At 41.8% G+C, this 14,426-nt stretch overlaps 1 protein-coding gene across 1 annotated transcript in view; it reads left to right on the top strand.

Moving 5' to 3' along the window:
- The window catches only part of LOC106820868, a 95,956-nt gene that overhangs the window by 25,311 nt on the left and 56,219 nt on the right, over positions 1-14,426 (top strand). The window contains exons 37-66 of the mRNA XM_014825462.1: positions 122-336; positions 512-630; positions 830-954; positions 1,619-1,831; positions 2,104-2,279; positions 2,618-2,748; positions 3,111-3,244; positions 3,398-3,595; positions 3,886-4,088; positions 4,372-4,490; positions 4,829-4,947; positions 5,152-5,355; positions 6,085-6,281; positions 6,575-6,702; positions 6,831-6,964; positions 7,336-7,530; positions 7,726-7,952; positions 8,185-8,315; positions 8,509-8,630; positions 8,947-9,126; positions 9,335-9,552; positions 9,866-9,996; positions 10,356-10,483; positions 10,848-11,039; positions 11,262-11,482; positions 11,630-11,763; positions 12,096-12,214; positions 12,472-12,666; positions 12,982-13,196; positions 14,158-14,291. Of these exons, the coding sequence (XP_014680948.1) occupies positions 122-336; positions 512-630; positions 830-954; positions 1,619-1,831; positions 2,104-2,279; positions 2,618-2,748; positions 3,111-3,244; positions 3,398-3,595; positions 3,886-4,088; positions 4,372-4,490; positions 4,829-4,947; positions 5,152-5,355; positions 6,085-6,281; positions 6,575-6,702; positions 6,831-6,964; positions 7,336-7,530; positions 7,726-7,952; positions 8,185-8,315; positions 8,509-8,630; positions 8,947-9,126; positions 9,335-9,552; positions 9,866-9,996; positions 10,356-10,483; positions 10,848-11,039; positions 11,262-11,482; positions 11,630-11,763; positions 12,096-12,214; positions 12,472-12,666; positions 12,982-13,196; positions 14,158-14,291 (4,957 nt within the window). The remainder of the gene's footprint in view (positions 1-121; positions 337-511; positions 631-829; positions 955-1,618; positions 1,832-2,103; positions 2,280-2,617; positions 2,749-3,110; positions 3,245-3,397; positions 3,596-3,885; positions 4,089-4,371; positions 4,491-4,828; positions 4,948-5,151; positions 5,356-6,084; positions 6,282-6,574; positions 6,703-6,830; positions 6,965-7,335; positions 7,531-7,725; positions 7,953-8,184; positions 8,316-8,508; positions 8,631-8,946; positions 9,127-9,334; positions 9,553-9,865; positions 9,997-10,355; positions 10,484-10,847; positions 11,040-11,261; positions 11,483-11,629; positions 11,764-12,095; positions 12,215-12,471; positions 12,667-12,981; positions 13,197-14,157; positions 14,292-14,426) is intronic.

Here is a 14,426-nt window from a genome sequence, read left to right on the forward strand (position 1 = left end):
GCAAAAGTCGACTGTAGATGTTAGTCCATGGATGCTCTGAATTTGTCATTGATATGCTGTTGTCGATCATCCCCATCAATTCCTATAACATAAGTGGTTAACCTTAGCATTTGTTTTACAGCTTTCTGAGGAAGCCAGTGCAGTGAACAGCATCTATCTTGCGCAACACGTAGAAACGTATTTCAACAGTTCTGATCTACTACGTGGCGCTATTTATCGGCTGATGAACACCACCAGTCTTCGCTATGGAGATTTGGACCTTGTCGAAGAGTACAGTGGCTCTAATTTCAGCGGCCCATCCATCCCAATAACATTGAGCCTAGAGGATCAATACAGGTTAGTCTATTTCCTTTGCAGGCATTTATTACAGTTTGTGCGTAGTGACGGCCACTATAGACTCGTTTAGATCGAGTGTACATTTGTGGAAACCACATGGTTAGCGATGTGATGGCCCTCCTGGGCGGTTACGTATGTGAGAATTTGGCATGACATTGTTGTTTTGCCGTTTCAGTTTGCTTGACGCTCTGCTGCAGCAAGCCACTGAACAATCTCTAACTGCAAAACGAGTCATCTCAGTGTTTGACACCGTCATTGACACCATCACCTCCAAGCTTGCTAACCTCACAACTCGTAAGCATCGTCTCAGCAGTTTCTAGCAGTGTGGCAAACGCAAAATAATCCGGACTTCGCAAATACGAATCTGCGTTAAATGGAATGACTCGATTGTACGCGGTTTAGGTTTTCGCTCCTGGTCACCTGCGTCATACTGGTGTGCCCGTGATGTTCACCAGATCGTGTTGCTATATTTAATTTTTTTCCCGCTTGGTAGGTGAGTCGTTTGCGCTGTCAGACCTGTTTCCTCCAGACTCCCAGCTGTACTCTCTGGTAGCCAACCTGCTGCCCGTCATGCCAGACGTCTATGTGCTCTGGCAAAGTCATAGCCTTGACAATAAGGTAACGAAATCCTACTCATAGTCGAATACTTGATCATTATGATTAACACACTATTACCACTGTGATGAGAGAAATAAATTGCTTGGTGGAATTATTTGCATCTACTGATAAGCAATTCTAAACGAAACAATCATGTTTGGGCTACCAATCATTACTTAGTAGTTATTTATACAGACTTGCAGCAGTGCCCTTGGTTCTATTTTCCTTAAATTTATCGCCTCATGTCGTGAAATTATATTTACTGTATAATCAAATATGTTTTAGCAGTTAAACGTCTATATAAGACACTTGGCATTGCTACTGAGTTGTAGCTATATAGGGTAACTACCTTTATAACACTCGTCTGTTTATAAGGGCCACTTTGGGCATGTGCTGTGAGTGACCCCTATATGCATAGAGGTTTTGTTCGACACGCACTGAAGTCTGCCGCGCACTTTGGCTTGCATGCCTTGTATTTCATGCCCCGGACCCAGCTTCGATACTAATTAATGTGCGACGGGTTTACACGCAGCCCTTAGGGCCTCGTCTTGCCTCTCCTGATACCAGTACTAGCCCTAGTACTTTCAAAACAATAATATATACTAATACCCCTGTATATAGGTTGACTGTGAATGAATTTCAGAAAGCTAGTTTCACAACAAAGCTTTGTTCTGTGTGCGTGTAGTTGCAGCAGGCGCTGCAGCAGTATCCAGGGAAGGAGTTTCTGGAGAAGCTATGCACCGATGGCCTGCAGGACATCCTCCCTACTCCGGGCTTCTCCCCCGAGCAGTATAGCAACGTGCAGACTGCCATCTGCCAGCTCAACTACACGCAGCTGCTGCCCGAGCTGATATCCTTCTTCAACGTCGATGAAATTACAAACGAAGATTTCCAATTGGTATTCATTTATTACGAAACTGTTTAATCCATGTCTTCCCTTCAGGAAAATACTAGTACTACATTTACTGCCTACTGTACATCATATGCTAATACCATTGTTCTGTGATTGCCTACTACTCGTGGTCTGATTCATTTAGTAACGAATTGCGATCATTTTGTATCACTATGATGTCGTGTGTAGTGGTGTGCATCAAAAACCAGTTTCACATAGACAGTTTATACTATACATGCTACTGCTTATTCGCTATTACACATTTTATCATTTTTCAGCCTAATGCGTGGCAGCCGTTCATGAAATACTACAGACTGCAAGAGATGGTGGTGTCAATTGTTCAGTCGCCACCTGTGTTCATACAGGATGACACGTGGATGAATACCACCAGGTGGCAGGAGGCTGTGGCTCAGAGTAATAACATTCTGTTGAACATCACAACGGACCCTATGCTGTACGTACAAAAAAAACTAGTTCATATCGTGAGATGTCATTTGTTTAAAAGTGAATTAAGCTTATAAGATATGAAGTAGCTGAAATATTGTTTCTAAACACGATGCTCAACCTTGGGTCATGTATTCACGTTACTAGGCAACTGTTGGCTACAGAAATACGTATGATCACGCAGCACAAAATTAAATCACTGCCATGACTAACCCCGACACACTGTCTTGTAGTTGTAAGGGTTTGTACTTGAGAGTCGTCGAATGCTAAGCCCTGTATAATTTGTGAACTCGATTGAATCATTGCCTAGCATTGAGAATAGGAATGTTGTTTTCTTGTTTATTGAAGATTGGCTAATATATTGGACCAGTTTCTTCCGTACGTGGAGGATACTACATTTGGTCAAGTGGTGAAGTCGTATTACTATGTCTCATCGGTGTTGCTAGATTACACAAATCAGCTGCTTCACTCATTAACATGTAAGTTGTCAATTTAGTAACATTAACCAGTCACGTTGCACTTATAGTATGTAGAGCACGTTGTAATAGACTGAGATGTAGTCTGATTAATAGTCATTTTGGCTTCTTCATAATCAATAACTTTGTAAGGAACAACTGCATGTGACATTTAGCAATATATGGCGTTATAGAGGCAATATAACTCGTTTTCATAGTTTATCCTTAATTAAGGTCACTGCATGTGTCATCTTGTACTTCTATTATTACAGTTTTAGCTTAGACATTTCTTTTCGTGTTAAAATGTGTTTTAATTTTTTACAAAACAATGCAGTAGAATCCTATTGAATCGTAATGTGACTGATACATTCATGCACCCATTGCAGACAAGGATGGGGCAGTAGACATTGCCAGTCTGTTTGTGAATGCTACACAGCTGCAGAAGATTCTTCAGTTGAATTTTGACGTGGGACCAGACATCAGCGATGTATTCCTTAGGAGTGCGCTCAGAATTGATAAGGTATGCGCACAACTGTAGCTGTCTGATCCTGATTCTGTTGAGAACAAACTTGTGCAGAACCAGCCTATGCCTGCTACCCAACAATGCCAGTTTAAACGTGTTGTAACTTAAATTGGCTGAAAATATTATAAACATTACTTGTGGTTTGTGCAGATATCCGATTTGGTGCAGAGTTTATCAACAGAGGGTGTTGAGGCAATTCTGTGTAGTGAAGCTTCCATAAACGAGTACTTCATCCTTCCCAATACAACGGATGCTGGACAGCTAAAGGATGCTTTATGTCACATCAATGCTACACAGCTCAAAGAGGAGCTGGCAGGGCTGTTCGATATACAGGGACTCATAATACAGGTTACATATTCATCACTAAGGAATTATCATGTTTGGTCTCCATTTAATTTCTTAGAAAGATGGTTAAATTGCATTGCTGTATTGTTAGACATAGTCTGATGAATTTAATCAAAAATACATTTCTGTCTAAATTACCATCTAAGCAATAGACAAAACTACTATGCACATTAGCCATATGCATATTGAATTAGATGGTGAAAAATGAAGGCTTTTTAAAAGTAACTGGAGTAAACCAGCATTTGCGATGCATTCTTCGCTCACTGTTTACTGACTGTTCACTTATCTTTCAGCTATCTGACGCAGCAAATGCATCAAAGAGCATTAGTCTTACTGAGCAGATGGTTAACTACCTCAGCGGTTCTGATCTGCTTAGAAGTGCCATATATAAGCTGATGAACAGCTCTTCCCTTGTCTACAATGGCACACAGCTTGATGGTCATTTCACCACACCATATGTCACTGAACTGATGATCAACAATGAGGATTTGTATCGGTATATATTACAAAATATTTCTAGATAAATGTTATCCCTATAGTGTTGGTTTTCCAGAGAGTTACAAAGCTGCTCGCATTCAACATAGCTCTACTCAGCTGTAAAAACTCAACACCTAAAGCTGCATTAGTGGGTGTTGAAATAACTGCTGTCGACAGCAGACGAACAATGAACCCACTTATATCGGCTAAGTGCTGTCAATGTGTTTTTTCTGTGATGTCGTTCTCAAAGTCGTCTGGTAACAATGTTACGTGGTTGACATGTGTATCTTTTTCTCATTCAGCATGGCTTTGGAGGCTCTACAACCGATCGTACAACAGTCAGACGAAGCACGGGCATTTATCCGCAATCTTGACACAGTATTGGACACGGTCGACTCTAAACTTGCTGCCGTCACACCTCGTAAGTTACTAACTTTGCAAGAGATCGCGCTTTTGGGATGCAATTAATTATACGTGAATCACCGATGATACCGGGGACCATTTTATCTGTTTGAGTATTTGTGTTACCATAACCACATGTTGAAAATCTGGCGGAAAAGCACTGTTTGTAAATTTTTCCATTTTTTGAATTATTGTCAATTTATTCATTGTCGAATGTGTGCAGCTTATATTATGTACTTTATATCTGCAGTGCAAGTGTTATCAGCAAATACAATTAGCAAACGTCTGATTCCTTTGCATCATTCTGCTGCATTTCTGATTCGAATGGTTGTAGGCAAATGTGTGCTTTCTTTCTAGATGGTAACCTCAGCTTGTCGGATTTGTTGCCACCAGACTCCCAGCTTTACTACTTATTTAGCAAGATCCTGCCTGTGTTACCTGAAGTCTACAGCATACTTCAGTCAAACCATTTACAGGTAACACGCTTTTGACAGTATCCATGAATTGCATATGCTTGTGTTTATTGGGTGATGGGTGTTCATTTACAGTTTTGATTGCCCCGGAGGTGAAAAAGTTGGTCGGTAATGTTTGACTTAGCATGTGTAATGATTTGATTATTACATTAGTAATATAATCCTGGGTTCATATAATAATAATAAACTGACGAGTTTTATGTGTAGTTGCAGCAGGCGCTGCAGCAGTATCCAGGGGAGGAGTTTCTGGAGAAGCTATGCACCGATGGCCTGCAGGATATCCTCCCTACCCCGGGCTTCTCCCCCGAGCAGTATAGCAACGTGCAGACTGCCATCTGCCAGCTCAACTACACGCAGCTGCTGGCCGAGCTGATATCCTTCTTCAACTTTGATGACTTGACGTTTCTACAGGTAATTATATAATAAACCTAAATTACAATACATTTCGTGATTCGATCATTGTCTTCGACACTTTTTGTGTGATCTAATGTAATGTTACAGGTCATGCCACAGCAGGTTGCCGTTCATGTCTGCCGTAACGTATGTAGAATAAAGCCATTTATGTTATACTCTACGTCTTCGATCGTCACTGACGTGCACCACACACCGTACAAGTACTAACCATACTACAGAGGGGTAGAACCTCCCTACAGCAGTGGTGGAAATTAACTTTTGAACAAGGGAGTACAACGGACTCCCTGCCCTCAAAAAGAGGGAGTCCGCGGCAAAATGAGGGAGTCCGCAGTCTGAAGTTCAAAATTAAAGATATTCACAATAACGCATGTGCTTATTTTGAAGATTCATGCGGTTGCACGTCTGCCAAATTTTCTTTGGACATTTGCTGAAAAAATACGGTAATTCCATGAGGCCGTGCTCTAGAATGAACTAGTTAGTATGGCAGAATTTTCAGGGAGTCACACGAACTCCTGCATATGTCAAATCAGGGAGTCCGGCAGTAAATCAGGGAGTATTTGACTACGGACTCCCGTTAATTTCGCACTCTGCTACAGTACCATCACCTAGCGTGCCGTGAAATTTTGGTCAATATATATATATATGTGACAGCATTAGGCTTGGGAGAGTTTTTGCTATGCAACGATATTCGTTAATGTTGACAATATGTGCATGTTGATTCTTTAGGAAAACAATAGCAGTCCCGTGGATATCCTGGCAACATTTACCAAAGCTCAGAATTTGCAGTCACGAGTTATGCAGCTGGTGGAGAGTCCGCCGGTGTTCATCGACGACGTGTTCTTCATCGATATCGATAAATGGCAGCGTGCGCTGAATGAAAGCGAAATACTACTGCAGTCAAGCGCAGAGAGACAAGCATTATAGTAAGTGTCGTGGCATTTTGTTAGCTGCAGGTCTGCGGGCGTGTGGTGTGTGTTTTGTAGTGTTGTAAGCAATTTAAAATTGTAGTGAGGGAGGAATTAATTCAACGACAGATCCACCGCAGGAGCAAGTTTTGGTAAAGTTATGATACAGCGTGAGTGCATATATGCATAGTGTGATATTTTATACTGTTATTGCACCCGCTATACAAGCAATAACTAACGTGGCAGTGTTGAGCTGTGAGAGTTAACCCATAAACGTGTAGATTGTTGCAGCAATCTTCTATTTGTAACAGTATGGCTGGCATCGCAGATGATTACCTGAGATTGCTACCAGTAGACATCCAAGGGAGAGTTGAATCATTCACTCGGGGTCCTGTTGTGGCATTCAAATACATAACTGAGAAGCTAAACACTTTAAAACGTGAGTGGATGTTATGTATATGGTGTAATTGTGTCTTATATCATCATATTGGCACTCTATCATCACATTTAAATGTAGACCATTCAGCTATGCAGGTTCACACGAGGATTGATGCTTGCCTATTTCAGGAGAGAATGGTAAAGTGAATATTACAGCGCTGTTTAAGAACTCGCCAAAACTTCGCAAAGTTCTTGACCTAGCAATTGGTCTGGCACCAGACGTCATTGACACCTTGTTGAAAAGTGCTGTCAGATATGATAAGGTGATTGCCACGAGCTTTTTTGTTTTTGTTCAAAAAGTGTTTGAACTATTTTCGTGTAAAAGAACATGAATTAAAGTTTCTCGCTGAAGGATTCGGCTGCCATGATTCAGCTCCTAGCTGTGATTTGTAGTGTTGATCATCGATCAGTCATAGTCTTTTAAGCTTTTTACAGTACTTGGAAATTCATGACGATTTTTTATTAACATTTTAAGTTGAGATTACTTTAGTTGTAAGTGACATATGACAAACCTTGTGAATCGATCTGGACTTGAGGTCTATTAGAATTAATAAATGTGATGGGTAACAAATATTCTAGAAGAAAAATTGTGTTTGCTACAAATCGGTAATTGGTACATTTTTAACTGCTACAGATTTCCAAGCTAACATCAATGAACGTTGCAGACATTGAGACAATAATGTGTAGTGAAGCTTCCATAAACGAGTATTTCGTCCTTCCTAATACAACGGATGCCGGACAGCTAAAGGATGCTTTATGTCAGATCAATGCTACACAGCTCAGAGAGGAGCTGACAGGGTTGTTCGATATACAGGGACTCATCCAAGAGGTGAAAAATCTTTCTTTTAAAAATCAACCCCCTTACAACGAAATCACATTCGATCCATGATAGTTATGTTGACAATCTAAAATACACACTTTAATGAATGGTCCTATTTGTTCGACCAAACACAATCTGTGTACGCTTCAGTGTTGTGACACGCTTACCATCTTTGATTTGTTTGGCCTTGCCATTATTGTGCAGTTGGAAGCTGGGCCTGGCACAGTCAACCACCAGCCAGTTCAACAGCTAGTGGGACTACTTATCGACTACACGAATGTCATCGAGACCATGGACAGCATTTTGTTGCCATTCGCTGGCAACGAATCCACCTTCTACTATGGAGATGTTGATTTGAAGCAGCACTTTGCTCAGCGGACATTCATCACATCGGATGTGCAGGAGATCCTGCGTGGGATAGAGCCGGCAGAGTGAGTGAACAAACAGATGACTACAAACGACTCGTTACTTCACGAGTGAAATATGCTACCGCGCCTGCTACGATTATTTTCGCGTATAACTCCATCATCATAGAATGCTGGCAGTTTATGATATTGGCTATGATTTAATGTTATCTCAAAATAGCATGAAGGGTGAGTAATGAATAGTAATAGTATTATTAAGTGTAAGTAACAGTAATAACAGTGGCTGGTTTTTCCTCAGTTTATTGGAGTCAACAGTAGTGCTGGAGACACTCTTGGGCAATACTAGTTTCTATAGAGATCTAAAGATCTACCTGAACTCCTTCAACATTATCGTTGACATCCTTGATGAAAAGATAATCAACTTTGCAGGTCAGTACCACCATGACGTTGACATTCATCTCATTGTTGATGACTTTTGCATGTAGTGATTAACTGTATGTAGCAAGTCTGTTTATGGACAGTTTTTTGCAAGAGCAGATTGCACTTGACTATTCCTCTGTTAGAAATCTAATGTATAATGTATTATGTCTAGTATGTTGTGTAATATGTCATGCTGTTGCAGACAATTTGACGCTGTCTACCCTCCTGCCAGAAGAAAATAATGCGCGCAACTTCTTACGGGATGTCTACCAGCTCACCCCACAGTATATTGATGCTCTGATGGCGGCCTCATTCAATCCCAGTGTATGTATTCACGACGGTGTACTGGCAGTCTGTTTATTGGCAGTCGGGCCGTGTTGTGTCCAGAATTGGTTTGAGGGAAATGTCTGTCCTGCTCGGATCACTCGTATGTTGTGAATTTTCAGTGTGATTAAGTCGTTCGGTTAGTTAGTGAGGATCCATCTTGCATGTGTCTGCGTTGGAATTGCCTTTGATCAGCTCACTGCTGCTGCAGTCAACTGTGGTCTCACTGAGGTTGAAATTGATCTACGGTATCACTGATGCAGTTTAATGCATCGACAAAATCTGCTTGGCTAAACGTGTAAGTGTTTTCTTGCAGGCTCTGATTAACAACACAAAGCTCCAACTATGCAAGGCAGAGAATGAGCTCGATGACATGTGGCTATTCCCGGATCACGTCGACCCAACTGTGCTAGCGAGACTTCTCTGCTCTACTAACTGGACTGCGATCAGTATTGAGCTGAGTTTAGCGACCATGTGGCCGCGAGTTGTGCGCGAGGTATGGTTATCGAGCGTGTATTATTATACTATTACAATCCCTCTCGGGAATTAAACACGAGGAATTAATACGTCCTGAAGAGTATGAAGCAGTGTACCATTACGTTAACTTATCTTCGTCTTTTTCTTTATCTTCATTCAGTTTTCATAGTATTGGTTTGTATACACTGACATTTGAGCATCTCGTATCATTTCTGTATCACCTTCAGTTGTCCAAGTTGGACACAGATGACCCTGTCGCACCGTTGAACTTGACCACAACAGTGATGAATATCCAGCGAGTTGTGAATGTAGCGCATCTTCTGCCCGGAGAGCCGGTCGACTCTGTCGACAAGTTTTTCCTGTTTGAAGGCAATAGTAGCGAGTGGTTGAGAGATATCCAGGATGCCCTGTTCAGATATGCTGAATCGGATCACATCGATAACACGTAAGTTCTTTTGTGAGATGGAAGAGATGTGCATTTGCTTAGGCATTGCTTTTGCATTAAATACTGCAATTCAGGTTTTGCCAGCTGCGACAAGCTCACTTGCTATAGTTATTGATTAAACACTTTATAAAAACTGTGTTGAGACATTCTCAAATCATGCTATCAAACAGATATCTTCAGTGTGTTAAAGGCATTTAGAACGTGGTATACGTAGGTGCAGAAACTGTAACACAACTAGTCAAGCAGCGATTATCAACACTGGTAATCTTCAACAGCCATTTAATCGCTAGAGAATTCACCTGTTGTGTTGTAGGCTGTTGTCAAATCTGGAGGTACTGACTCCTCTCCTTGCCCAAGCAGATGAGAGAATCCTTAAATGGCTTCATATCTATAATGCTCTCAATCAATTCGCCATTCGTGAATTGGAAGGAATCAGGACAACTGGTATGTTGGTTTTTCATAATAATCCGTATTACTATATGTGCCTTCATTAAATCCTTCACTTGTTCCTAATTTTTGCACTTATGACTAACAGCAATAGCAGAGTGAGGGTGATTTCAAATAACATAGTGTACAAAATATAGCCCTGGGTAACATTTAAGGTCTGTATACATTTATGGAGTGGATTTATCTGGGAAACGTATTGATTCTTACTGATTTCACAGGAGATAATCCTGTGGATGGTTGTGTAATCATACTTTAATACGACGCTGTTGTATATATAAGATATAAGTGGTATATATAAGAAGGAAACTGCCCACTATTACCTATAATAGGTTTAACAGTTTGTTGTTTGTCGGCAGGGCGTCTTCTTCCATTTGCTAGTCTCTACAATAATAGCTACCAGGGGGCGTCACTACTGAAGAACCTACTGGCCATAGATGAGGTGGTTCTTACAGACTTGTTCGGCGCGGATGTCCGTCCACAGAATGTAAGCGTGGCGACCTAGTCACGTAGGAGTCCGCGAGATGGTATCGCAATAGCTGTACTAGTGTTTGCCACTTTTACTCTCTATCCGCATTAACTACAGTGGAAGCTTGTGAAAATGTCGGATATAAAACTATATATGTTGTTAGGTTGTGAATAATAATAATCTTGATAATATTATGTGATTAGAGTTATTTTTAAACAATTCAAACTACGCATAATCACGTTGTATTCCATTCGTGTTGCGTTTGAGTGTGAAATGACCGCGAAAAATTTATTTGCCATAATGAAATGCATCCGCTTCACGAAGCCTAGCATCATGACTCTTCACTTGTTCATCATCATCTACATTCCATGCTACACCACAGGTGGCGCTACTGTTCGTCTCTGATGACCCTCGACAGCTGCTCTGCAACAGCTCTCTGAACGAGTGGCTCCACCTGCAGTCTGCTGCAACGACTACTTTAGATGAGCTGAAGGGGGCGCTGTGCAGCATCAATGTCACCACTTTAAGAGACGCATTGTTGCTCGACGTCGATTTATCTCGCTTGATCCAGGAGGTGATCACGTGGGCTGTTTATAGTCACCTTGGTCTGTGACAGTGTAATCTTTTGCACTGTGGCTTAAATTTTTTTATTAACAAATTTTTACTTTAAAAAAACTATTTTTGCACTTTGGCTTTTTTTAATCTTTGGCCTTTTCTCACTTATCTGTTGTGGCGTGTACCGGTGTGTTTGTATCGCTTTCAACGTCATACCAAATGGTGCTCTTTCCCCATATAGATAATGGACATTGAACGACCTGACTTCAATGCATCTGCGCTCGACTGGAGACATCTGTACGCAGACATAGAGAGTCCGTCATATCTTGTCAACAGCATCATCATGGGGCGTGTCCCGGTTGTCATGAAGACCGACCCTCTCGCTCAGCTCTTCAACGGCAGCCTGATCAAGCCTCTGCTGCGGGTGGCGCTCGAGGGACTTGCGTCGGTTCAACCCAACGAGTACGTGAATATATGTTCGCGCTAGATGCGGGTATAAACGTGCTCACATCCATCTAGTATGTGAATAAGTATATCAGCTAGATGGTAGATATGTGTCTTCACCCATCTAGTATGTGATTCGCTAACAAGTGATTCTTTTCGTTGCAGAACATTTGCAGTGTGGGAAGCGCTAGAACAGAGGCTGCTGGGTGGTCCGAGTCATTACCCGCGAGACATCTACCGCTACCAATCCGTCAACTACTTCCTCCATCAGGTCATAGGAACGCTACGTAGCCTCGAAGGTCAGGGTCGGTGGTGCATGTTATGTATGCATAAGGATTGCTTCCTGCCAAGGGAGCCTCGTTGTGAAACAGAGAATAAAGCGAACATGTACATTCACTAGTTATACGAGTGTTTCGCATTAAATAGAGAGGTACAAACACAACGGTGTACGCCTGCAGAAATCAAACTTATTTCAGTTTTATATAGAAAGGTATTTTTAGACGCCAAACTGTTTAGGTTCGTGTGTATGCTTACAGTAAGTGTCAGCTTAAAGATGATGTGATACACCTAACCCCGGTGATTAGTATTCAGTAATGTCATACACATAATAGCTATTGAAAACATTTTGCAGGCAACGGTGTGTCCTTGGCATCCTTGAAGTATCAGAGCAAGTCTGTTTTGCCCTACATACTTGATTCCTTCCTGGAAACGGGCGACAGGATTTTCACTGCTAGTGACTTTCTCTTCATGGTAGGATTTTTATGGTGTTCCACTAGCAGAAAAGGCATTTTACCAGTAGCTCTTGATATCTTGTGTGGGTCACTGCAGGTATTTACTCGAACATCTGTTAACTTAACAGGTCGATCCCCATCCTGCATCATTAGTGAATTTCAAGTTGGTGTAATAAGTAGCATATTCACTAGTAAGTGAGAAGAATGTATTTTACAACATTTGTATTTGTGGATGTATTTGGGAAATAAATCATCCTTTGATGTTCCTTCGTGCAGCATGACGCTGACCGGCTAAGCAACGTTCCTGCCACAGCGTCGGCTGTCTGCAACCCCGCCTACGTCCAGCAAACATTCACGGCATTAAATCACACGCAACTGCTTGGTGCTCTCTGCAACAACACGGCTAGTTGGCATTTAGCTCTCTTGGACCTCGGCCTGTCACGTTCTGAGATGTTCTACGTGATAACACGGGTAAGGAAGATATGATATCGCATGCGTATGCACATATACCTCTTTTGTAGTAAGCGTTGCTTTTGTAATCACTCTATCCCAGCATATGTAGTAACAATGCAACAATGCCCGTTTGTAATAACTTGACCGTAACATTTGTAATAACAGTTAAAACTCTCAGTAATGAAATAAAATTCTCTTACAAACATGAGTGAGCAACGTTACAAAATTTGTGTGATGGAGTTTTCCTTAGATGCAGTGTAATCCGTGTCTATTTTACCAACCGACTTGAGGCTAGATAAAAAATATCTAATCGGTGTTCTCACAATGGCATAGCTCTATGCCAACGTGAGCGACGACGATCTCGAACTGGCAGTAGAGGGCGCCACCGACCCAGAGCTTACCAGGAGGCAGCAGGAGGATGCCACGCGCAGGAACGAGGACCTCTGGTGGCTGACCCAGCGACTCATGAACCTTCGCGAGGGAATGCTGAGCAGCGACGACCTTGAGGACAGACCAGCACACGACGTTGCTGACGTTGTCATTGACACGTGAGTACAGAGACTCCCCGACTTACGAACAGGTTCGGTTCTGAGCGGTCATTCGTAAGTCCATTTGTTCGTACGTCGAACATATGTACGTAGTCGTACGTATACAGTATTGTACAGTAGTGTATTATATGTACGTGCGAACATCGAGTAACCTCGAAATGTACATAGTGTAAACATATACGTGAACACAGGAGTTGGCGAAATTCAAAATCAGGGGGGGGGGCGATTGTGTCATCACGCGGCGGATCTGAAAACTAAACATTGCGCCTACATTTTTTTCGACTTAGGGCAAATTGTTTGTATCATCGAAAGTTTGTAACTCAAATGTTCGTAAGTCAGGGAGTATCTTTATTGTAGCTTTTGAGGCTCCTGTTACCTCCATGCCTGAGTGATTCCTTGAAGTCGTTTCATATGTCAACCGTTTATTGCTTCATTGCAAAGGGTACTTTAATTTTGAAACGATTCCATTTTCTGTATGTCGTAAACTAAAGCAAAGAACTTTAAACAACAAACGAAACGTTCTCTTATCATTCGGCTCCTGCAAGTATACATGTTCATGAAGAGCCATGTTTAGTAACGTTGTGCTGTGAAGTTACCATTTTTGGATACAAACGTGCACGCATACATGACAGCGGAGTGAGCTTGACCAACATAGCAATAATATGCTAGATGTGTGTGCGTGCGTGCGTGCGTGCGTGCGTGCGTGCGTGCGTGCATGCGTGCGTGCGTGTTGTGTGTGTGTGGCATACTCACCTGCGTGGCTAGGTCAGTTATGAATGGTGGTGATGTTCAGGTTAGTGATTGACAAGAGATGTTTTGCCGTTAGAACAGATGCTCTAATGCTAAAATGTATATATTTGCATATGGCTATGTGTAGGGGTTTCTCTCTTTATGTCCTTCTCCGTCTTCCTCTCTCAGAAATGTGGAAAATATATGCTTTATATTTATCCCTGCTCAATAGGCTAGTGAATGAGCTCAACAGGATATATGCCTTGAATGGTTCTGCAGCCAGCAGGTGGACATATCCGCTGGACACACTATTGTCGGCTGCTAAGATAATGGAATATCTTAATAAACAGCTGCCCTACTTGCAGGGTAAGTGTTAGGGTCACAGTCATTGTATAAAGGTCACTACTTGTTAACTTGACATGCAACTGCGATGTACGATACTAGTGTGAACTGGCATTGTCACCAGGTGAGATCTTAAGGAATGTGGTAGGCACGAGAACT

This window comes from Priapulus caudatus, unplaced genomic scaffold, assembly GCF_000485595.1.
Source record: "Priapulus caudatus unplaced genomic scaffold, Priapulus_caudatus-5.0.1 Scaffold51, whole genome shotgun sequence".
In the NCBI taxonomy this organism is placed as follows: Eukaryota; Metazoa; Priapulida; class Priapulimorpha; order Priapulimorphida; family Priapulidae; genus Priapulus; species Priapulus caudatus.